This window comes from Clupea harengus, chromosome 10 (assembly GCF_900700415.2).
Source record: "Clupea harengus chromosome 10, Ch_v2.0.2, whole genome shotgun sequence".
Classification (NCBI taxonomy): Eukaryota; Metazoa; Chordata; class Actinopteri; order Clupeiformes; family Clupeidae; genus Clupea; species Clupea harengus.
Window position 1 is genome coordinate 6,942,871 of NC_045161.1, and position 24,975 is coordinate 6,967,845.

General features: G+C 49.5%; 1 protein-coding gene across 2 annotated transcripts in view; it reads left to right on the plus strand.

Moving 5' to 3' along the window:
* insrb (insulin receptor b) overlaps positions 1 to 24,975 on the plus strand; it is a 78,872-nt gene that overhangs the window by 13,298 nt on the left and 40,599 nt on the right. For both annotated transcript variants that reach the window (XM_031575157.2, XM_012828363.3), the window contains exon 2: positions 3,241 to 3,789. In XM_031575157.2, the coding sequence (XP_031431017.1) occupies positions 3,241 to 3,789 (549 nt within the window). The remainder of the gene's footprint in view (positions 1 to 3,240; positions 3,790 to 24,975) is intronic.

Genomic DNA, 24,975 nt, shown 5'->3' on the forward strand with positions numbered 1-24,975 from the left:
TCATTAAAAACAGTGAGGTGAGGCAGAGGGCAGCAGGTGCTCGGACCAGAGACGGGCTCTGCTGTCTTTCCCAGAATCCTTTCGTTGGTTTGCTCTCTTTTCATTTATTCTGTTTTTGTTTGGTTTTTCAAGTGATGTTTTTCCCCCTCCATTTGGATCCTCATGTTTGTGCTGTGGCTCACTGTCTCTGTGTGATGTTGGATTTTTTTGGCTTTTGGCCTTTGGCCGGCGCAGATTCCATAGATTCAGCGCAATGTTTGAGATCTATCAGCTCCCATTTTGCTCTCTTTCTCATTTTCCCCCTGTCTAACTGTCTGGATCTCTCTTTATTTCTCTCTTTCTTTCCTCTCTCTCGCTCTGTCTGTCTGCTCAAGAAAGAGCTGCAATTTGCAGCATTGGTGTAAACAAGTGGTCGTATTTGAACTTGACGTCACCAGGGTGACGGCTCTAAATCAGCGGCCTGAATGATGTGCTGGTGTTCCCTTTCCTGTCCAGGGGGGCAGTGCCAAAGGCTAATAGATTGAGGCGCTGGGAGAAGGGGAAGTGTGTTATGCCAAGCATGTGTGAGAACAGCTCAGTGCAGGAGGTCCCACATCATCACACACACACACACACACACACACACACACATGCATATGACGCACATATACACACACACATGTGTATGCACACAGACATACTCAGAAGAATTCACCACCCACCCTACACAGTTTCTCTCCCACCTTGTACTCCTGGTTCTTCCTCATGAAGCTGATGGCGTCAGTGAACTGTGGTGACTGTAATGTACAGTAATGTTGAGTTAATTATTGATTGAAATTTGCTTTGACTTCTAAGCCATTAAAGGCAAGCTTGCTACTTGGGAAGTGCTGATTTGAATCATAAATCCCTTCCCCATGTGTATGGCAGCAGAGAAGTGAAGAAGAAAACCAGATTATTAGGAAATGAATGTAGTGAACCAACTGGATTGGAAAAGTGCATATCTAGTCAACAACTCTATTGTAATGACATGGTATGCACAGTCTTTAAATGGTGGCATGGTTTGTTTGTTTATTATGTGCATTTGCTAGGCAAGTCAATCTAAGATAAAATCAACTGGATTGGTTCCATTAGCATTTTGGTTTGTATCAATTCCCCCAAAATATGTTCCAAATTTTCTGCCTGTGAGTTTTTTTTTTTTTTTTGCTGTCCAGCTCCCTGTCTGTTTGGTGTTCTCTGAAATGTGTTACCATGGCGAGGAGTTGCCTCCACTGTTTACCCAGTTGAGCGAGCCTGATGAAGCAATTTCTCTCTCTTTTTTGGTACTTATATGGAATTGTGGGCAGTAGCATGAATCTGTTCAAAGCAGCTTTGAAGACTATGTTATCACTGCTCAAATTTATAGACCAAATGTGGCCATGTGAAATGCTGAGACAAGGTTGAGTCCCTCGTGAGTTTGTGTGGTAATGTGTGAGCAATGATGAACTTTTAAATGTCCTCCCTCTACGCCATTTGTTTTTTTTCCTGACATTATAAAAACAATCGTCAAGGCGTATCTACATCTAGGCCGAAAAAAACAAAGCATAGATGTTTCTGCCTTTAGGGGAGAATCCCTGTAATGTTGGGATATGCTCTCACGTACACTTTGTTCTTCTGTCAACATTGTGTATACCTTTACACTTTAAATATAAAAACCTTGTTTTAAGAAAGGCAATTGTATTGTAATCATACACAGAATGTGATCGTCATGGGTTAATTATGTCGTATAGTGTTTTCCACAGAATTACTTCTTCATGTTATTTTTCAGTTCTGCTGTTTTTCTGAAGCGTGTTATTTTTATGCTTCCCTTTGTGTGGCTGCATTCACACAAGAAGTTTACGTGCAGGTGTTTATAAGGATAAAATGCAGTGTGGTGTAGGGTGTATCCAAAGATGCTGTATCCATTAAGATGCAGGTGTGGGCTGAAGATCCTAAAGACACGACGGCTAGCACACGCTCATCCGCCACTTCCAGTGGCTTTGAGTTCTCACACCTGCACACACACTGAAGTGCTTCACTCACAGTCTGACTCCCACCATTGCTCATAGATAGACTCTACCTTTATACCTCCCTCCCTGCCTGTTTTTTAGTTTTTTGGTAATGTAGGAAGTGCAGTTCTTTGACATTGTCTAAAATGTAGTAGTTACCAATGTCCACAATGACGTGCCCTCGTTACTTCAATGTTTCAGGAAGAAAATCATTAAGGGAACCAGGACTACGAGCCTTTAAAATGATGTAACACCGGGGAAGGGGGGAAACCATCCTCGACTGGAAACTGTGACGAATATTTGTACTGTAAAACTGCATGAACCTCCTGCTGTAAGCAGTCTTAAGTACAGTTTCCAGCTTAAGCCAGCTTAACATATTCTGGTGAAAATGAGGAAAAACCTTATGAGGAGGCGTGCTGAGAAAAGTAAGAAAGGAGGGAACAAAATGTGTAACGGCGAGAGAACAAAGAAAGCGGCATCACCGTAATCTCTTTTGTAATGAGCGGGAGTGCCGTAGCCATGGCCAGCAGCCACCGAACACCACACAACTCATTATTATCCAGCGGCTCCATCAGCACATGCTCAGAGCCAGCCAATCCTTACCGCTAATGAATTCTCCCGGTCTCGTCTATCAGCGCACACACACACACACACACACACACACACACTGGGCACTGTAGATTATGAATGAAGCGAAGGGAAGCTGCCTCCCAGGCTCTTCTCTCTTGTGCTTGTGTGTGTCTTTCTTTTTTTCCTCTTTTCTCTCTGTCTTTTCTTGCCTGTTGTTGAGCAGCCGGGGCTCAACGTCAGTTAGCACCACAGGGAGCCAGGCGCAGGGAAGAGACTCCAGTGGGGTGCTGAAATGCTCAAGTACCCCGGCAGAGCAGAGCGAGTGTGTGTGCCAATAAGCAAACCCTCATGTAGTGTAATAAGGAGCTGAGGAGTGCGCTTTATTTAAAGATGCCTTTTTATGGTTGGTTGTGACTCGACCGTATACAGTTTTAGTCGGACTCGTTTCTCGTTGAAAAGATAAACTCCAGACAGTTCTATCTAGCCTAACGTTTTGAAATTGTTCTTCAATCATTTATTGTCAAAATACAGATGTTTTGTCCAAAACAACATGAAACACAGCAAATGTGTTCACACCTATCTGTGTGTTCTTTCCACCCTATGCACTAGTGTTGTAGTAAGATGCTCACTATAATTGGTGCTCGCTCTCTTTTCTCTGCTTCTTCAGTCTGCCCCAGCATTGATATCCGGAACAATGCCGCCAACCTGACCCTGCTAGAGAACTGCACGGTGATCGAAGGCCACCTGAAGATCCTGCTGATGTTCAAGACCAAGGCGGAGGACTTCCGTGGCCTGAGCTTCCCCCAGCTGACGGTCATCACCGACTACCTGCTCGTCTTCCGTGTCTATGGCCTGGAGACCTTGAGTGACCTCTTCCCCAACCTGACGGTCATCCGCGGCAACAACCTGTTCTTCAACTACGCGCTGGTCATGTTCGAGATGCTCCAGCTGAAGGAGATCGGCCTGTACAGTCTGATGAACATCACCCGCGGCGCCGTGCGTCTCGAGAAGAACCCGGACCTGTGCTACCTGTCCACGCTCGACTGGTCCAAGGTGCTGGACTCGATGGAGGACAACTACATCGTGGCCAACAAGGACGCCCGCGAGTGTGGTGATGTGTGCCCCGGCACTGTCACCGGAAAAAACCTCTGCCAGCAGACGACGCTCAATTGGCACTTCGGCGACCGCTGCTGGAACCAGGACCACTGCCAGAGAAGTGAGTAGCCATCTTTTTTTCTCTTTTGGGGGTCCGATGGGGTCTTGCATAAGCTGTGCGGACTGAAATCATTCTCTGGGTTTTGTAGGTTTCTTTGTATTTGACAGATACCATTTCTCTACTCTAAATGACATTCTGGTTTGACCCCGATTACAGTGTCACCTCCTGCTTGGTGTGGCACAGTCCTTAGCACTCCCCTTTGACCCCTCTGTCATAAGGAACATTCAATCTTGACAGCCATGTGTGGGCCCATTTGCAATGCTAAGCTCCTTTTAGCTGCCGGTGCTAGCAGACTACAGCTCTGTGGAGGGAGAGAGGGAGAACAGCGCTAGGCGAGAGAGAGAGAGAGAATAGCGCTAGCGAGCTCGGCGGCTTCTGCAGAGAGATTCATGAGGCCTGTGCCAGTAAAGATCTCACACGCCGTTCCCCTCCGCTATCTTGTCCACTGCTGAAGGGTCGGCATGTGCTGCTCGTGGTCTGTTTTTTCCTTCTGGGTTAGGCATCTGTGTGTGTCTGTGTGTGTGTGTGTGCGTGTGCGTGTGTGTGGGGGGGTGGGGTGTTGAGTTGAAGGGGTCTACTTGTGGATGATTCACCACTGCAAATCAATAATCAATTAAAAGCGGAATCAGCGTTTGTTAGGGGCGGGCGAGAGAGGAAGGAGACGGCCATCGATTGTAAGCCAGCAGCACCCATGCACACATCTACGCTCCTCACATCCTCCGACGCGAGCCTCCTCTGGTGGAGAGGCACGTCAGGTGTAACTGCCCTGGGAACGACCACTGAGGAGCTTCAGAGGTCCTATGACCGCACCCCCCCCCCCCCTCCTCCTCCTCCTCTTCCTTCTCCTCCTCTCCCTCAAACGGTGGTGTCCTTTTAGCTTGGAAAGGGCAGCGGAGTGAACGCGATGCCCCCCATCTCTCGTCAGCTGTCATGTGATATGCACTAGTTTAGACAAGCGTTGTGTCAAAGCACAAGCCATTTCGGGATCATGATGCAATGCCTCTCAGCAAAGGCGTGCAACACACCGGGGGAGGGAAAGAGGTAGAGAGAGAAAGAGAAAGAGAGAGAGAGGGAGAGAGAGAGCGTACAAACGAGTGCTCCCCATTCTCCTGCTCACACATTGGTCTCCCTCAATAGCTTGTACACCCCAAAGTATAGTGGCAAGTTTGCTGGAAAAAGCTTGTTTTATTGAATTCATTTCACTCATGAGGTTGGACAGTTGTCCCTTAAACATTACCCTCTCTCTGGCCCCCTAAGCAGAGGAGAGAGAGAAGGAAGTGTGAGGAGAAGTAGAGACATTGAATCAGGTTGTGAAATCTTTCACAGTATCCTACTAGTGTCGACATACGGTGTACAGGATTTATGTTTGTGCATTTACATTGCAGTCATAGGAATGATTTTCTTTAGGTTCAATCAATTTCAGAAAGATCTGGTATTTGCGTCCTGATTTCAGAGCAGAAACGGCTGATTTCTGTGAAATGCTCTAGGCATATGTGTATTCCATATCAGTTTGAGAGTTAGCATTGTCTGTGGAGCAGTATCACTTATGAGAGATAATGTTATCTCAGTCAGTCTCAGTATTAGTCTGGAGTTTTTAAAGCTCTGATATTACTGTAGATTTACACTCCTCCTGATCCAGTGCTAACACAGGCCTCTCCAAGTTTCTAAATCCCTGGTCGCCCCTCGTGCTTCAGATCTAGCTTGCCCGATATCAATTCGACTAGCCCAAATGAAAGAAACACCATAACAAATAGCAAGTCAAAAGAGCCGAAAAGGTGAATACAGGAGGTAATATTATTTCACTCAGGGGGGTGATTTCTGATAGCTCGTCAGGCAGGGTGTTGTTCCGCTTTGGTGGCCCTGTAACACTAGATTTGAGCTGGGTTAGCCCCCCTCCCTGCAGCACGAGTGCTAGTAGTAGAGGACGTCACGTCACGTCACACACTCAGGAGCCGCAGAGGCGCTGCCTGTCAGACACTGATGGCTCCAGCGCTCCATCCGTGTGTGGAACTCCCGTCTGTTCTTACACCTCTGAGGAAGGAGTGGAGAGAGAGACGGCGGGCAAGTGAGAGTGAAACAGACTGAGTGACTGACTGAGTGAGTGAGTGAGTGAGAGAGTGAGTGAGTGTGTGTGTGTGAGAGAGAGAGAGAGAGAGAGAGAGAGATAGAGAGAAAATGAGGGAGAGCGAGAAGGAAGGAGGGAGGCAGGGAGGCAGAGCGCAGTGGCCAGCGCCAAAGCGGTGGGATAGAAATGTGCCGTCTCTTCGAGGGGGGGGGCAATGGGAGGCAGATTGAACGGCCACTGATGAGCCGGACGCCGTGACACCGGCTCGTGTCACAGCGCTCGCCCTCGCTGAGTGGCCTTGGCAGGACACGCGCCGTGCCCATGGACCTGTGTGCCAGTGCCCATGGACCTGTGTGCCAGTGCTCATGAGATGAGATGAGATAAGATGAGATGAGATGAGATGAGATGAGATGAGATGAGATGAGATGAGTCTCCTGATCCTTTTTCCTCTGCCCTTTTGTCAGAAACCTCTGCTACTCCAGCTCTCGTTCTCTCTCTCACCCTCTCTCTCTCTCTCTCTCTCTCTCTATGCCTCTGCCCCCCCCTCTTTCTCTCTTTCTATCTCACTTCTGTGGTTTAACACTCTCCTTTTCTCATTCGGGTGGCTCACTTGAACTGAACCGTTTCACAGACAAAAGCTTAAAGGAACTGGGTCAGTGTCTTATCAGGACCGCGCCGCTGTGCCAAAACCACGCTCTCTCCGCCAGGTGTGTGCGATGTTCGGCGGGACGCTGAGCGAGCGAGCGAGCGCTTGAAAACGTTTTAGTAATTGTTACGCGAACCTCAGCAAAGGATAACCTTCCTCTTATATCATCAGGGAGGGTCCAAGGCTCAGTCTTCAAAATAAATGCCCTTAAAAGTGTTGAGAGAGGAAGAAAGAGAGAGAGAGAGAGAAAGAGAGAGAGGGGAAGAGAGAGAGAGCGAGAGAGAGCGAGCGAGAGAGAGAGCAATGCTGAGAGCACAAACAGATCCCTGCACAGATAAGCCCTATCTCTTCCTCTGGCACACACTGTTCTGTTGTTGTGAATGTTGTTTGGCTATGTTGACATCGGCCTCTTGCGCAACACAGAGCTTTTCAGGTCAAAGTTTGCCAGTGTAGAGCGGGAGAGAGAGAGTGTGAGTGAGTGAGTGAAAGAGGAAGAGGGGGGGAATATGAGGGAGCAGGCTCTTCCTTTTGTTGTCTTCGAAAGTTTTTCTTCCCTTTTATTCTTTACCTCTCTCTCTCTTCTCTCTCTCTCTCTCTCGCGCGCGTGCGCGCGCTCTCTCGCTCTGCCTGTCTCTCTGCTGTGGTAGGGCATTGTTCGTTGTGGCTGTTTATCGTCCGCAGGAATGCAGTCCAGTTTTACAGTAGAGTACACAACACAGGAGCTAAAAAAAAACACTTTAAAAATGACAATTGCTGCTTTTGGTGTGTGTGTGTGTCTGTCTGCCTGTCTGTTCTAAATGAAAATCTCCTCTTCTCATTCACACACACACTAAGAACCTTGAGAGACCATGCTCTCCCAGCCGTTAGTCGTCCGCCACATGGCCAGGTTCAGGTTCTCTTTCCCTCTCTCCTCATCTGGTCTTTAGTGCCAATTTAACCCTCCATTTCCCCTACCCCCTTCTCCCTCCCTCCCAGACCCCAGTCCCATATGATTTGGCTTTTGAAAATAATTTCCTCCTACCTCCAATGCGCGCCTACATTCAGGCCATGGGTCATTTCAGATTTATTTTTGCGTTCACAAAAAGCGGTTTCCTCTCACTTTTCACTCTTCCTCCCACTTCAGCTCCCCCCCTCACACACACACACACACACACACACTCAACCAAAGCGCTCAGTTATTTCTTAGTTTGGTGAAAATGCAGTGAGAGAGAAAACAAGAGAAGGAGGGAGAGAAAGAGAGAGGCATAATGGTAGAAAACGGGGAGAGGGTGAATGATGGATGGAGAGAGAGAGGGAGCGAAAACAAAGCAGAGACAAACAAATGGCAGACGGCTTGTCAGGGTTCGGCCTCCCAGGAGCACACACAGCGTTCCCGTCGGAACGCGCCCCCGGAGTGTGGTGAAACCTCCGGCATTCCTCACGTCCTCAGCGCACATCTTCAGGGGGAAGTGCCAGACGTCTCTGCCAAGTTTTTCCACCCTGGTGCTCCCTGGGCTTGGTGATCTAGTGCCCCTCTGAGATAGCACACGCACACAGTCTGCACTCTGGCCCTACCAGTGCATTTCAGCAACCCTGCTCCAATGCCCTCCATGTATACACACACACACACACACACACACACACACAGCAAACACAAAGCAAAGGAACAAACTGGCCTTAGATTTGTCAGTCAAGCTCAGTGCTAATGCCCACTCTGCTCTACACACCAGAACAGAACCAAAACAATAACAGCTTGGTCGTCAGCAACCAGGCTTCTCTCGGGGGAACACATCAGAGGAAGCTATTTAAAGTCAAGCGTTCGAGGGAGGAGAAAAAAAGAGAGAAAAATTAAACATTGCCATTCACAACCTGCAAGCCGGGTTCTGAATGAATTGCTAGCTCAAGAATATGTAGGATTTGCCAAGGCCCCGCTCACAACTGAGGCTAGTAGCTTCTGTTTGGGAATGTGTCATCTGCTGAGCCGGAACATTCTAGGGGAAATATTCCAGTACTTGTCTAGCTCACCACACACAGGTAAGCAAGCACAAAAACCAAACACTCAAAAACAAATATTGCAACATTGCCAAGGGGGGAGTGCATTTGACAAACTCTGAGCAGGGACATTCAGAAGCTGCACTGAGCATGGGTATGAAGTCATTAAAGCAGACCAACTCATGCAGAACTGTTTGGAAACTCTAGAACTCGTGCTGACTTGCTCTCAAAGAGCCGAACCGAAATGTTCTTCGGGCCCTTTGGTGAAGCAGAGCATTGAGGCAGTCTTCATCAGTAAGGAACCTACTTTTAGCCAACAAGGGGCTTTATTCGCCGGGAAAAGGTTCGGTCAACAACATTTAGCTTTTGAAACATTCCACAAACTCACTCAAAGACGACACCATCAAACATAACAGCAAAATCAAACTGTGCGTCGGCAGCCAATGTACACCAGCTGCCCTCACCTGCACATGGCCTGCACTGTTAAATGGCTTTTGAAGCACAAATTGTGCACTTAAAGCGAATAATGTTGGCACCACTGCCCGCAAGACTTCACTGCTTTTTTTGATGATCAAGGTGGCTGGAAATTTGTTATGTATGAAGTTAATAAGCCTCCAGCTAGTTTGCTGGATGTGGTGCTAATCCAGCCGGCCGGCGGCGCAAGCTCGTTGCCTCGCTGCGTCGCCTTGCACCGGGGTTACTGCAGTTTAACCGTGTGTGAGGTGACTTCCCCCCCCCGGCCCTGCGAGGCAGGGAGCAGAGGCCCCTGTGAGGGAACGGGCTTAGGGAGTACACAAGGTCTCTGCAACAAAGAAACAGGAAGGTTAGAAGCAGGAATGCCTGGATGGTTACTTTCAGGTTTTGCTGCAGAGGAGAGGAGAGGTTGGGGGGGATACGTACGTCACACACTGCAAGACAGACGTAAGAGGGGAGAGATATGGTCTGCCAGCTGTGCGTAGGAAAGGGAAGGAGGGAGGGAGAAAGAAAGGAGTGGAGTGTGTGTGTGTGTGTGTGTATGTATGTGTGTATGTGTGGGGGGGGTTAGTTCTCCTCTTTTACTCACCCCCTGCTGTCTTCATCTTATCAGATGTGGCATAAAAGCCCTTCCTTACTCACTCACCTGCCCCTGTGGGGGGTATGAGATTGAAGTCCCAGGGGGCCGCCAGCGGCAGCTCGCTCGCTCTCGCTCGCTCTCTCTCTCTCCCTCCCTCTCTCTCTCTCTCTCTCTCTCTCTCTCTCTCTCTCTCCCTCCCTCCCCTCCTCCCCTCTGCACTGAACACTCCTTCAGTCACTTCTGTGAGTTGCGTGTGCTGCATTGAGAGTCAGGCTCCACAGTAGCGGTAGCGGTAGCAGTGTGTTGACTGCTAGAACACACTGTGCTGAGCCTTTCGCTGCTCTGTGAGGTGCTTCCCATGCTCCTCCTGTTTGGTCCGTGTACCCCTCGCTTCCGTCCACATTGAAGTTCATCCCCTTCCCACGTCCAGCTCACCAGAGCCTTCCCCAGGACTCTGCCCCCAGCTCCGAGGCCCCTGGCCTGGCCTGGACAAAACACTGGGCTCTTTGATGACGTACCCTGATACAGGCCTCTGCTGCGTCCGCCATCGCCTCGGATGTGTATACACACACACACACACACAGACACACACAGACACACACACACACACACACACACACACACACACACACACACACACACACACAGACAGGATGAAGAACCAAGTGTCTGTAGAGCACACACAGTCCCCACAGTATGAATGACACCATTGATCCCGGCCGTCTCTACTCTGGCGGCCGCTCCTCCTCCCAGTGGCTGACTGGCCTCACCTAGCTGCTGTCACCATTGGGTCGGGGCTATTGGCTCTTTTCTCGCTTTCCTGCCAGTCGCTCCCTTGCCCTTCGCTACCTCCTGCTGTGCCTCTTAAGGGTGCAAGGTGACAAGGGCACATGCTCGATTTGTAATATGTCTGGTGTGTATTAAGACTTGCTTGTTCCCTGACAAGGTGAAGCATGACTTTTTTTTTTTTGTAATTCCTCCCTAGTTGCCAACCTGGGCACTGGTTTGTAGTCACATGAGGTCATGAGCGTGGCAGTGCAAGAAGGTGGTCAGAACACTCACCATGGGTACAAAAGGTCATCATCATACCTTCTTGCCGTTTCTTGCCTTCCTGCCGTGTCTAACTCTTTGTGGCTACACTGTGGTTCAGAAATAGCTGGTTCCCACATATCAGCATTTACGGTTTTTCTTTCAAATATGTCTTTTTAAAATATGTTTTAACAACTTTCTGATACGTCTGAATGAATTAGAAAGCTAAAAATCTGCTCACACAGTTCAGGGACAGTTCAGTGCCCTCTCTAAAATAAATAGATGTATGATAGACCAAGTAAATAAAACTCGGTACACATATGTTCTGCCTCCATGGTGTTCTGAAACTCTGCCCCAGATGTTGTCATGACAGCAGTGGTGTGATGCTCACCAGCCTAGACGTTGCTCTTGTAAGCAAGTCAGCTGTGGTTTTCTGCCCCGCTGTCTCACACAGCAGTTGGTCGACCCTCAGGCGTGCAGCTGAGTCCCCTCAGAGGCTCTGTTCGCTCATGAAGTTGTTTGCGTTGAGATGACGGCTCATGTAACCCGGGTGGCGAGCAGGACGATCTCTCCGGTCCAGATGGAGGCATCTGTTGTGTCAGACCATTATGAGAGAGTGGGCTGTGGAGAAGCTCCAGCATCTCTGGTCGCTCCTCTCTTGTCTCTGTGCTCTGTGCTGCTTCTCTCTTGCAGGAGGAGGCTGGCCGAGGCAGGCCCCGGTAAGTGTGTCCTAATGATGGAGAGAGAGGACCACCACAGAGAGGCTAGTCCTCTTCCCTCATTACCTCAGCATTGGTGCTTGGGAAACTAAAACCCTGATTCCAGTGCTGGAGAGCGCCCAGATTCCTGAGGGGAGTCTGACTCCTGCACAGGGGAGATGCTGGACATGCATCTGAGGGGAGTCTGACTCCTGCACAGGGGAGATGCTGGACATGCATCTGAGGGGAGTCTGACTCCTGCACAGGGGAGGTGCTGGACATGCATCTGAGGGGAGTCTGACTCCTGCACAGGGGAGGTGCTGGACATGCATCTGAGGGGAGTCTGACTCCTGCACAGGGGAGGTGCTGGACATGCATCTGAAGGGGCAGATGGAGAAGGGACAGATTAAGCGTTGATGTAGCGCTAGAAGACTTCTGAGTGGATTTGATCGTTGCAGCTGGGTCGATATGAACACCGTACACTTTTGTACATAAAAAGACACGTGGACGTTGTGTGGTATCCACACACACACACACACACACCACTCAACTCGGTCGTGTTCAGCAGCCCTGATAAATAGCCATTAGAGAAAACTAAAGAACTCCCTGCAGATATCACATCCTGACCGATAGAGAGCTGCGGGTGGTGCCCGTGGGGGTTAGGGGTGACGTAAGGCTTCGGCACGGAGCCCCCCCCCCCCCTCCGAGGCCTTCTTAGTTGCCTGTGCTCAAACGTGCGTTGGAAAAGTGGATGGGGCGGGGGGGTGTGAGGGAGTTCAGTTGCTCTGCCCGTTGAACTTTGACACAGATCCGTTCTCCGCTCTGCTTTGAAGGTACCACATGCCTCCTGTATAATTAGTGTTAGTCTTGGCCTCCCCGGGGGCTGCCTCGCTGTGTGTGTGTGTCTGTGGCTATGTGCATGTTTTGTGTTTAGAATCAGAATCCCATTTATTGGCCAAGTGCGTTAACGCACGCAAGGAATTTGGTCCCGGCTAATGGTGACTCTCAAGCAACACAAACAATATACAGGCAATGTACATACTATTTACAGGCAATACATCATATACAGCAATATACAGATTACCGGTATGTTAAAGACAAAACAATATACACAGAGTGCAAAATGTGTGTGGTAGTGGAAACAACAATGTGGTCCATCACGTATGGGAATGAGATTGTGATGTGTGAGTGTTTGGACTGTAGAGTTGTATTTACTAGTTTACCCCTCTTGCATGCTCTGTATGCTTTGTCTTTATGGCCACCATGTAGGGCTAGATTGGATTTATTCTGATTTCATTTTATTGCTGATAGGCTGTTCTTCTTTTAGTAATTGCAGTATGTGTGTGGGTGGGGTTTGTGTCTGTCTGCCTGTGTGTGTGTGTGTGTGTGTGTGTGTGTGTGTGTGTGTGTGTGTGTGTGTGTGTGTGTGTGTGTGTGTGTGTATGTGTGTGTGAATGAGAGACAGAGGTGGTGGGGATGTACACGTGACACAGGGCTCTGTTTAAGATGTGTGGACAGGAAGTGAGGGGCCCAGTGGGAACAGCTGCTGCAGATCGATTGGCAGACGGTGAAACGGTGAGACAGTGAGACGGTGAGACGGCGCTCCTCGTTGCCACGCTGCGCCTACCACACACACGTTAACAGCCTCCGTGAGAAGAGAGGGGTCCGCGTGCGCACGTCCCATTCATCCCTGCGCAGTATCCCAGTGGTGCCTTATCCCCCCTCGAGGCCAGCAGCATCTCCTGCATCCTGCAGTCTCCCCTCAAGCTAGTCATAGTGGGTTTTCATTCTTTGCATTTCTCCCCTTGATCTGGTCTCTCTCTCTCTCTCTCTCTCTCTCTCTCTCTCTCTCTCTCTCTCAGAGAGACAGAAAGAGCTAGGGAGAGCGTTGTGATGGCAACAGACAACAAATAGTTTGCTCCCAGTAGAGCGTGGTTATTTGAGTTGAGGATATAGATTGTCTTTGATTATTCACAGTGGTATATGCTCTTTTATGTGTGTGTGTGTGTGTGTGTGTGTGTGTGTGTGTGTGTGTGTGTGTGTGTGTGTGTGTGTGTGTGTGTGTGCGCGCGTTAGGCTATACATTCCTTTTTTAAGAATGGGTTTTGCAGCTGCATTTCCTCTCTGATGGGCTGTGTGTGTGTGCGTGTGTGTGCGTGTGTGTGGTGCGGAAGAGCCAGCCTCTGTTTGGCATGATTGTAGTGTTACACTAGCCTCTATTCATTAGCGCCAGCTAACCCCGGGGGGAACGTGGAGAAGGCTCGCGTTATCAATGACTGCTCTTTAAAACAGCAGCATTTGCATAGCCTCCCTCCCAGACTCGCTCACACACACACACACACACACACACACACACACACACGCACGCGTGCTCACTGAATGCCTCGTGTACCATTATTCTGCAGCGGCACTTGCTTGTGATTGGCCCTGGTTTTGCAGACTTGACGAGGAAGAGGAAGAGGAAGACATCAGAAGAAGACTCCAGGCTCCGAGCCAGACTCCATGATACATGATGTCAAGGGCTCGAACTTATGTGTGCATATAACAGTGCATAAAGAGTTTGAATTTGTTTACGTGTGGTTATTGTGCCAGTTTAAATATTTTGACAGTGCTGTCCATTCCTCTGAGTATATTTGGATATGTTGTAAAGCCTACAAAGCCCTTGGCTGTAAAGCATATGTAAAACCGCTTCCTCCATGTTTTATCTTGTCGAGTAGAGTGAAACAGGGGTTGTGTTAAGTCCACATGTTCGTGTTGATGGTCAGCATAAGGCTTCTCAGAGAGTTGTACCATATTGAACACGTAGGATACCGTCCTATTCACGTAAGCATGCTCTTTTAAAACAGCTTTGTGAAACAGCTGTATGTGGACTGGCTCTTCTAGAGCTGATTGGTCTGGTGTGTGGTCTTATTGGCTCGTGTGTCGGTACACATTCCTGGACTTGTGGAGGTTAGACACCCAGAGATCACTGGTGCTGTGTGCACTGATGCTGATCTACCTTTGAGTGTGTTACATGTGGATGATCTCTGTGTCTCTGTCTCTGTCTCTGTCTCTGTCTCTGTCTCTCTGTCTGTCTCTGTCTGTCTCTGTCTCTGTCTCTGTCTCTGTCTCTCTGTCTGTCTCTGTCTCTGTCTCTCTGTCTCTCTGATCACACCTAGAAAAAACCGTTGACAGAGCTGTGATGTTTTGGGAGACTGGTCCCAGACTGGGAACTGATGTGTCCGCTTTTAGCCCTGGGAGCTGCTCTGACCTGCTACTGCTGCTGTCCATATTAAGAGCTCTGTCTTCAGAGCGGACCACTTGGCTTGGAACTCATTGCACACTCCCTCTGCCAAAAAGAGACCCATTACAGATATGAGCGACTGTTGACTCCCATCCCCCCACACACATACACCCATACACTTCCCTCCCTTAAGGAAAGTGCTGTGTTTGGTGCTTGCCAGACTAAAATAACGTTTTCGCTGCAAGTAGTGTGTGTGTGTGTGTGTGTGTGTGTGTGTGTGTGTGTGCAACAAGCAAACTAGGCATGAAAGTGCTGCCTCGCCAGAGTTCTTGCCAGGACTTGAACTTAGGACTTCCTGAAACGCTTAGTTTTCTTAGAAAATGTTTTCCTCTGAAAGAGCGATTTATGAGTGTTTTCTTCCTGCTCCCTGCGTCCCGTCTCCCAACAACTTCCATCCCAACTGTTCTGGTGTCAGAACCCTGTCTGTTTGACCTGGGCGTTCACTGTGGAGGCACCACCATCTTTTCAGCCCAGGCAAGTCAAATCACACGGCACCATTTACAGCCATTCGTCAAAGATGGAAATATGGAGAAAGGGCCGTCCTAGATCCCGGGAACGCGAAATAAATGAAACCGTACCCGACAACGAACTCATTGCCCTCCGCCATTCCTTTATGACATCGCTTTGGCCATATTTGTGTCTTTTCCTGGCCCCATTTGCAGGCTTAATATAGAGAGGGCAAATATTAATACATCATCTTAAGCCGCGCAAATATATCAATTAGACTTAGACAGCATGTGAAATGCCATCCACTCTGAGCAGCTATGCACAGCTAATGAGGGGAACTGAACCTCCACATGTCACAACGTGCGTCTCATCGATCTTTTGGAAAAGCTGGAGGTCTGCTGAGGTTACCTGGAACCAGGGACTGGGAATCTCATCACCCCAGTGTGCAGTCTGGTTTGGCAGCTTCCCAACAGTGTCGCTGGATTGGGAAAGGAGAGACAGAGAGAGAAAGAAAGAAAGAGAGAGAGCGAGAGAGCGTGCAATTCAGAGCTGAGAAGCTGTCTGGAGATGGGAGTGGAGGGTGTGAGGGAAGGCAGGGGAGGAGAGGGGTGGGGGGGTCGCGCCTGCGGATGACTCCTGTTTTCTGTGCTGCCAGGCAACAAAAGAGCAACTGTGATGCAAGTGTGAGTGTTTGCTCAGGTTATTCCCAGCAGAAGGGCTGGGCTTGGGGCTGTGGTCGGGGGGCTCGAGCTGAGGGCCGGGCAGCTGAGAGGCCTGAGCTGATGGAGGCCTGTGAGGTCCTGTGTATAGACTCCAGAACAAACTGGGGCGATCGCAGATCAGAAGCACAAGTTGAAGGTCTGTGTGCTGGGAGGGGGAGGGGGAGGGGGAGGGGGAGGGGGAGGAGAGAGGAGAGAGGAGAGAGGAGAGAGGAGAGAGGAGAGAGGAGAGAGGAGAGAGGAGAGAGAGAGAGAGAGAGAGAGGAGAGAGAGGAGAGAGAGAGGAGAGAGGAGAGAGAGGAGAGAGAGGAGAGAGAGAGAGAGAGAGAGAGAGAGAGAGAGAGAGAGAGAGAGAGAGAGAGAGAACCTTGGCGCCAAGTCAGACTTGGCACAGATTGTCGGACTGTCGAAAAAGTTCACAGTATGTGCTTCCTGATTGTTTCCGCTCATTGTGTGGCCACTTCCTACTCCAGAGGACCTGAATGGTCCCATGGGGAACGCCACCGGGAGGGTCTGCTGTGCTGTCAGGGAAAGTGCAAGTGTGTCTGTGTGTGTCTGTTTGTTTGTTTTTTTCGTTTGTTTGTGTGTGTGTGTGTGAGTACACGTTTGTAGAGCCCGGGACAGGATACGAGTGACCTGAGAATATATCGGTTTCCATGAATTGGACGTTTGTGAGAGTGAGAAAGGAGAAGACTTGAGGGGAGGGGAGATGAAGGATGACAGAGCGAGAGGGAGATGAGGAAGTGTCACGTAACATGTTTGCGTGAAAAACACAAGGTCCTGCCCGTTGGGATGAGGGGATTGTTTTTCCCGTCGACGGAGGCATCATGTTTTCCAGCCCTCCACTCTTTCCATCTCCTTTTCAAACGTTACAAGCTTGTCAGAATCCAGAGGCCCTGGATACCTACCCGCACATCCCAATTGGTAGATCCAGCAAGTTTCAGCCTGGGCGACTTTTGATGACAACGGTCATAAATACCTGCACTGTCTTTGAGTGTTGTGGCAACAGCAGGTAGTATTAACTGGTGCACGGCCTCTGGGATCCAGGCTTGTGCCTCGTCTGTTTTCACCACAAACACACACCTGCTCCTGCCAGCACTTCTGGTAAAGTGACACATCCATCACCACGGAGGCCGGCAGACGCCAGACCTGACGATGCTGTTGCTGTTTCTGACACGGGGTGTTCATAGGAGTGTCTCATGCCCTATGTTACCCAACAGTTTGTTTTTGTGTGTTGGTATTTGTTTGTGTCTACCTGTTTGTTTGTTTGTGTGACTTGTGTGCAGCTTGCGTGGTCGTACAGCAGACGTCGTCTAAGGTCAGAGCGGACGTGACTTTCGTGACTCTTTGGGCTTAAGCGCGGGGAAAGAAAATGAAATGACTCACTCATTTACATGCTCGGCGTGTTTGCTCTCGGTCGTCGCTGGCGTGGTATCTGATGGTGAAGCTGTCCCCGCGGAAAACCCAGGGCTCTACCAGGCCAATGAGAGGCCTTTTAATTAGGGAGCAAGATCCTGGAATGGCGCGGGTTATGGAGAGTCCACTGCGAGACTCCCAGGGCCGTCGGGATTTTTTGCTTGTGGCTATGGATCATTGCTGGAACATCACCACTCACCGCACCCACAGACACACATACACAAAAATAAATATATACACAAACACACACACACACACACAAAGATGCACACAAAACTGATCCGAGGGCCATCAGGATTCTGTGAATGTGTCAGAGAGTTCATTGGAACACCAACCCTTACACACACACACACACACACACAAACCCCTAAAGACCCTGTACCCACACCCTCACAATGTATCCGATTCCCCTCCCCCGCCCCACCTCTCCTACCAGACACACCAAAAACCCCCTTTAATTTCACACCTCAGCTCAGCTAAGCTGGGCTGTGTGTTGTGTGTTGTGTGTGTCGCCACATATGGCTCCAGAGATAGCAACCCACGTGTGAAAGAGCGATCATTCAGATCAGGCCAACAGGTTTGCCAGCTTGACTCTGGACCAGGACTCTTGACTCTCCCTGGGCCTGGAGACATTTGAATATGTACATCTGCACTGGAGGACACGGGAGGACGGATGGACGGATGCCCACCAGCCTGCTTGCCTGCCTGCTCGCTCGCTCGCTCGCTCCTCTCTAATCTGATGAATTTAGAAGCTGAAAGTTGTAGGAATCTCTCACACATACAGACACAACACTGACAGAAAAATTCCTCTTCTAATACAATTTAGTCTCTACAGTCATCCCAAAGTTGCATGTTTGTTTGCTTTATTCGTCCCATCAGGGGAATATAAGGAGCGCACTCTCCCCGTGCCATGTGTGAATGATGAACATCAGATCTGTGAGGTTTGTTTGACCTGGGCAGAGGCCTCCTAGCAGAGGGTTGGAAGATGCGGTTTTAAAGTCGTTAAGCTTGACTGCCTTTTTGTGTTGTGTTCACCACAGTGCCCCTCCACACACTGCGGCTCATAGTGTCCATGCCATGAGTAAGGGCCATTTACCACCATACTATAGCACATTTCTCTAAGGTGTATGCCATGAGTACATACACAAAAACAGAAATGCTTTACCGCAAGAAAATCTGAACGTGATTGTGCTACAGCCACAGGCGGCCATTGCATACCGTAGCCTATGCAATTACGTGGATGCTACGCCCTACGAAAGAAAGGTTTGATTCTCTTACCACCTGGTGGATGAATGTCATTTAACAGGGCGCAGGGCAGTGATTCTCTTACACTAATGACCCGCTGACCTACACACTCTGCTATCAAAGAATTCATCAATTCAGTCGCCGTTGTCAATAATGAGTTGATTATTATTATTATTGGGTTAAATCCAGTAGGTGAAATGCAGGGAAAAACTGTACTCATAGCTATAACACAGAACTAACTGGGACTAACTTTTAAACTAACTTTTAAACTTTAATAGTGCTATCTTTAAATGTTTGGGGGCTAATCTGTCAGGAAAACTCAGGAGTGTTTTGAAGGTGTGGTCATCCACAGGGGCATCATGTAGTTGTGTCCCCTCAGCTCTACTCCTCTGCCCTTTGTGGTCCCGGGAGGTGTGTGTGTGTGTGTCTGTGTGTATGTGTATGTGTGTGTGTCTGTGTCTGTGTGTGTTCTGATAACCATGAGAGGGTCGTGCTCCGTTAGGGAAAGTAGAACCCTGCCATCTGCCTAAAGAGGAAATGGCCTCGCTTATCAGCAACCCCCCAATGAGCAGACAAGTCACAGTTTCTGATTGGTGCACAGGGCCCCGCAAAACAAGGGCAGATCTTCTGTCAGATTGTCTTTTGTTGTTCGCTCCGAGTGTGAGTGGTCCACAGAAGTAGAATGTGTATTTAGAGTCCTTTTTTCACTCTTTTTTTTTTTTCTCTTTCGCTGCCCCCCCTGTTTTCCCTCTTTCTTTCTTTCCCTCTCTTTCTTAGGTCTCTGTTGCTTTTCCCTTTTGCTCTTCTTTCTTTCTCTCACTCTTTTCCTCTCTCTCTCTCTTTCTCTCTCTCTCTCTCGCTCTCTCTGGTGTACGCGCACTGTGGTATGCAGACATGCTGGAATTTCAGGGCCTCAAAATGATAGACCAAACTTGTCAGCCCTGGCTCATTTTACTGCAAAAGATGGCCGCTCTCTGTGTTAGTGTCCATGCACTCGTGGGTGTGGGTGTGTGTGTGTGTGTGGGTGTGGGTGTGTGTGTGTGTGTGTGGGTGTATGTGTGTTGAAGAAGAGGACAGGAAGAGAGGCTGGAGCTTGCTTGTGCGTGCATGTAGGATCTGTTGTGAGTGATCTTGCTCTCACCCCCCCACACAACACCCGATCCTGCTCCTCTTACAAGGTGTGGGATGGGATACTGCCCTCCTCAGCGCACACACACACACACACACACACACACACACACACACACACACTCACACACACGTATGTTTGTACACCGAGCACTAATCCTTCCCTCTTTATGACTGGAGCTGAGGTACCTGAGGACACAGCACTATGCGGTTTCTTTCTTTTTTTTTCCAACCTGAAGCAGGAGCAGTGCACTTCCTAATGTAAACTACCGCCGTCCTCTTATCAGCCAGATTAACATCTTAAAGAAAATATACAGTCAGGCTTATCATTGTCTTGGCATGAAGCTGAATACGCTGGGTGACAATGGAGTTGCACATTTGGAGGCTTTGGGTGGATTTGTGTGTGTGTGTGTGTGTGTGTGTGTGTGTGTGTGTGTGTGTGTGTGTGTGCGCGTGTGCGCGCCTGACACACACACACACACACATGCCCATGCAGTCTCTCTGCACTATATCTGAATGAGGTTTTTCTAGAGGAAAATGAACCTATGGTGGTTTACTCAATGCTGGTGTTGTGTGAAGATGTGTGCGAAGGGTGCTCCATATTGTGTCCCCTCTGTACCCGTGCCTCTGTACCCGTGCCTCTGTCGGCGACTTTTTGTCCGCTTCCATCTTCCGCTGCGTGTCCATCTTTGACTGGGTCTGCCCCCCTCTCTGACTCACAGTCCTCCTTTTACTCAGTTTGTTTCTAGGGATTGGGAGACTGTGCCAGGTCAATACACTGCTCTCTTTTCACCACCTCTCGCCTTTCTCTCTCTCTCTCTCTGTCTCCTCCTCTCATTCCCTCTTTCTAGCACTCCAGAGGTGTGTGTGTTCGCGTGTGTGTGTGTGTGTGTGTGTGTGTGTGTGTGTGTGTGTGTGTGTGTGTGTGTGTGTGTGTGTGTGTGTGTGTGTGTGTGTGTGTGTGTGCAGCACTGCGCCCAGGCACCCAGCGAGCGCGTAGTATAGTGATCTCCCAGTGAGCCTCGGCAGCCAGCCTTGACGTCAGCAGCCTCTTATGTTTGGCATGCCGGCAACTCGCTGGCCTACTCTGTGATGCTCTCAAGTCTTGTGACGACTAAAAAAGGCACTGTTTTACTAAGCATGTCACAGCACTGCTTCAGCTACACAACGCGCCTCTTAACACCCCCCCCCCCCCCCCCCCGCTCTCACCCCCTCCCCTTCCCATGCATAAATCAGAGCCACGTGAAGCACCGGAGTCGAGGCCGCTCCTCCTGTGAATGAAGAGAGGCCTCTGAGTGGAATCTGACCTTCCTGAACATTGCGTCCCCTTTTTGTTGTTGTTGCTGTCGCTGTTATTACTGTAGTCATTGTGTTTTGTTGTTGTGGAGAATCGGAGCTACTGCATGGGAGGTATCTTAAATGATACTGCAGGTTTCTGAAAGGCAAAAGCAAATTCCAAATCCAATGCACAATCTGTAACTCGAGGCACGTTTCCCTATTTTGTGTTAATCCATGGAGCTATGCTTAGTGTAGAATTCACCCACCCAGACATCGAGTCCTTGTCCTCACTAGGTTGGGAGGCCTACACCTCCCCCTATCTAAGACAAAGTTTGGACAAAAGTGTCTGGTTTCATCTTTCAACTTCCTTTCAACCGTCCATTATGTTTGTTTACTGTGGGCCGTTGTTATCGCTTTCTAAATGAGCTATTAAATGCCTCATGCTATCAACAAAAGTGGTTTGAACGCAACACATTAAAGCCTAAAGGCCTGGGAGATGGAGGAAGTGTTCCTGAAACTCTGAGAAAATGAAGGGGAGGTTCTGAGAAAGAGGAGCTAGTTGGCTGATCACCTGAACAACAACATACGCAGCCCAACCCCAATGCTTTATTGCTCTGGCCAGTGCAGGATGGCGATAGGATAATCGAATGAGACTGTCCTCCCTCGAAGCATTGATGTGACTGCGCTGAAGATTAGCATACAGGTATGAAAACAATAACATGACCAGTTGAAGGTCACCTTACCATTAGTCCAAATTTAGCTCTCTGTTGATGTAAAAGTGAGCATTCTTGCTAGTGTGTACTCTGTCAGGTGTGCACACACACACACACACACACACACACACACACACACACCAAAGCAGTACCCTGGCCTCTGCCCATAGATAGGACACTCCCTGTAACAGAAGGATTAGAGCACCCTAAATGTCAAACGTAAACACTGCACTGCTACACTATGAGATCCAGTCTGAGGAGCTCTACCACAGGGTTGAATCGTGCAGGTGTTTGGGTCTACTTTGGGAATGGACGAGCTTGCCCTCAGAATCTGTGTTGATGGATCATGAGGCAGACACACAGTCCAGCCCAGCTGCAGGTGGTGTTGGGGTGAGAATGGAGATGGGGGTGGGTGGGGGGGGTCACAGGCAGAGACCTGGGGAAGTGGTTGAACTCATCTGCCTGGGTGAGCTGAATGAGGAAGAGACTGAAGAGACGTTCGCTTATGCATGGTATTCCTCTTCCCATCTCTAAGCACTTGCCATTTCCTCACTTCTGGGTGATGTGTTTTTCTTCTCCTCTCCTCCCATGCTAAGCGGGTTTCGTGTAGTATTTCTGTGGGAGACGGCGGCCGCGGCAGCTCTTCAGAAAGAGCCCAGTAGCGATAACATTGAGCATTCAGCTAGCCGCCTCTCTCTGGCTGTGCCGATGTCGCGGATGCAGTGACAATGATGAATCTGTGAATAACACTCTGTCTCGGTGAGGGGGGGGGGGGGGGGGGGGGGCAGTTAGCCGGCAAATCCAAAGAGAAAGCTCGATGATGGTGGAGAGAGAATATTGGTATTTTGTCCGAGCTTGTCTGGGAGTCCATTTTAGCTCCCTCTACAATCTGTCTCCGGGCTCTGCCTGAATGGCTGGGAGTCTCTGTTCGGCAATTAAAGCTAAACACACCTCGGCCCTTGGGTTTGTGCTGAACACACCTCGGCCCTTGGGTTTGTGCTGAACACACCTCGGCCCCTGGGTTTGTGCTAAACACACCTCGGCCCCTGGGTTTGTGCTGCTGCCCGTGTCCGTTGGATCAGTGTGAGAGCTGCTTAAGGAGTCGGTTAGGACTGCACTCAAGAATTCCTATTTCTTTTTCTTTTTCTTTTTTTGTGAATTCAGTGGTTAGTTTCCAACCAAACAATGTAATCTTTGTTGTTGTTACCATCACAAAATGAATTGCTTTGATGCTTGTTGGCCTAAAAGTTCTTCATTGTAGTTGGGAAAGGACTCTACTTGAGGCAGTCTGGACATCTGGATGTGTTCTCAGCTGGAAAGACCAACACCCTTTGTGTGTGTGTATGTGTGTGTGTGTGTGTGCGCGTGTGTTGTGCGCGTGTGTTTGTATGTGTTGGGAAAAGGTCTTTTGTTTCTCGTGAGAAGTGATAGAGGTGTCCTCCCTGTTCCCTCCTCCGTTCTTTCTCAGGCGTTGCGGAGGTTCAGGACTTTGCTACCTTCTCAAGAAAAGCCGGTCACAAAGAAGATACATGCATCTTTTGACATGAAGTGAAATATTATTCTCTCGCCTCTCCTTTGCTCTTTCTCTCCCTCCCTTTTTTTTCTTCTTGAATTTACCAACTGTTCAAGGTCTTCTCTTGGACAGCTCTGTCCACTGTCCGCACGCAGGTCAGGTCTGTGTTGCCACAGTCCTGGTCAAACTTGGCACGGAGCATGCAGACCTTCTGACTCTGTCTTTTCCAGTCAGCACAAGTCAGTTCAGCTGCTCCTAACACACACACTCATGGAACAGAAGGCAGGCAGTCCTGACTGGAATGACCCACGGATCATAGACTTATGGAAGCCCAGATGTTGCCTTTTGAATGTAGCCAAGGCAAGCCATGGCCAAGTCTGTAGACCAGTGTTAAACCTCACTAGTAAACTTCAGAACCCAAAAGGTGCTCAAGCAATTACAGTAGTGGCCATGACTCTTTTGTCCTTGCGGTTAGAGCACCACTCTGTCCCTGAGTGTTTGTGTTTGTGTGTGTTTGTGTGTGTGTGTGTGTGTGTGTGTGTGTGTGTGGTGTGTGTGTGTGTGTGTGTCTGTCTGTCTGGGGGATGAGGAGTGCGCTGTCCCTGTTCCACCAGGCTCGGATCTCGAACTGGGGCCCCAGGGCTGTAGGTGATGGACCACAAAGTCCACAGACACAGAGTGAGAACACCCCCCCCCCCCCCCCCCCCCCCCCCCCCCCACCTTCCCTCGCCTCTTTCCCTTTCTTCTCTTTTTGTCCTTGATTTAGCCCCATCGTGTCACTGAAGTTGCTCTTCATGTTCAGCCAAAAGGGGTTTCCGTTGACAACACCTGCGCTCTGGAGAGCCTTGCATGGGCCCCACTCTTTCTGAAAGAGCCAGCCAGGCCGCCTCTCTATTCACCCAACTCCCCAGAGTAATGAATACACACACACACGCACACACACATGCGCACACACACACACATGCGCACACATGCACACACACACACATACATCCACACACACACATGCATGTGCACGCACACACACGCGCACACACACACACACACACACACACACACACACACACACACACACACACACACACACACACACACACACTACTGACCCCCACCGATCCCCTCCCTCCCACCACCCTGCTGTGAAAATCCCCCTGCCTGCAGTTTGTTTTTCTTCCAAGGGACCCTGAAGGAGCGCCCACTTACGAGCATTGGGTCCAGGGGAGTTGGTCTTGTCTGTCTACCACCCTCACACACGACCCCCACCCCCACCCCTCAAAAACACACAAAAAATGCTTGAATTAAAATGCTGCTCTGTAATTGGGTGCGAATGTGCTGTGATGAAAGGCCCCCGCCATGATGGCACTCCTGCGTCCCGCTGCACAATGCGCTGGTCCTGCCAGCACACTAATTGGGTCTAAATGGGGGAGTGGACAGCGCCAGGCGTGGTGGAGCGCTCCTGCCAGTGCCACTGGCCATTATCACCTATTTCTCTCCAGAAAAGCTCTCCCCAGTGCCACCCTGTCCTCTGCTGTTATTTCTGGCAGGGTGGAGTGTTTACTTTAAAAAAAGAAAAAGATGAATTGGTGGATTACGGCTCTTTGTCTCCCTTCTCGTACACACCTATTAGGCTGTATATGTGTGGGTAAAGCAGATAGCCCGCGGGTGGTTGTGTGCAATACGTATTGGCTGCTTCACGAAGCAAGGCAAGGAGGTGCTTGTGTGTGTGTGTGTGTGTGTGTGTGTGTGTGTGTGTGTGTGTGTGTGTCTGTCTGTGCGTGTGCAAGTGTGTGTGTGTGAGAGAGAGACAAGAGAGGGAGAAGGACGGAAAGAGTGGGGAAAATGATTCAAGAGGAGAGACCATGGACCAGCGTTGAAAACACAGTCAGTCAGAGACCACCGCTTCTTTGCCTCTTAATGGAACACATCCTAAAAGTCCATGTGACAACACGGAAGTCAAGTGTAACGTCGTGGCCTTTGGACT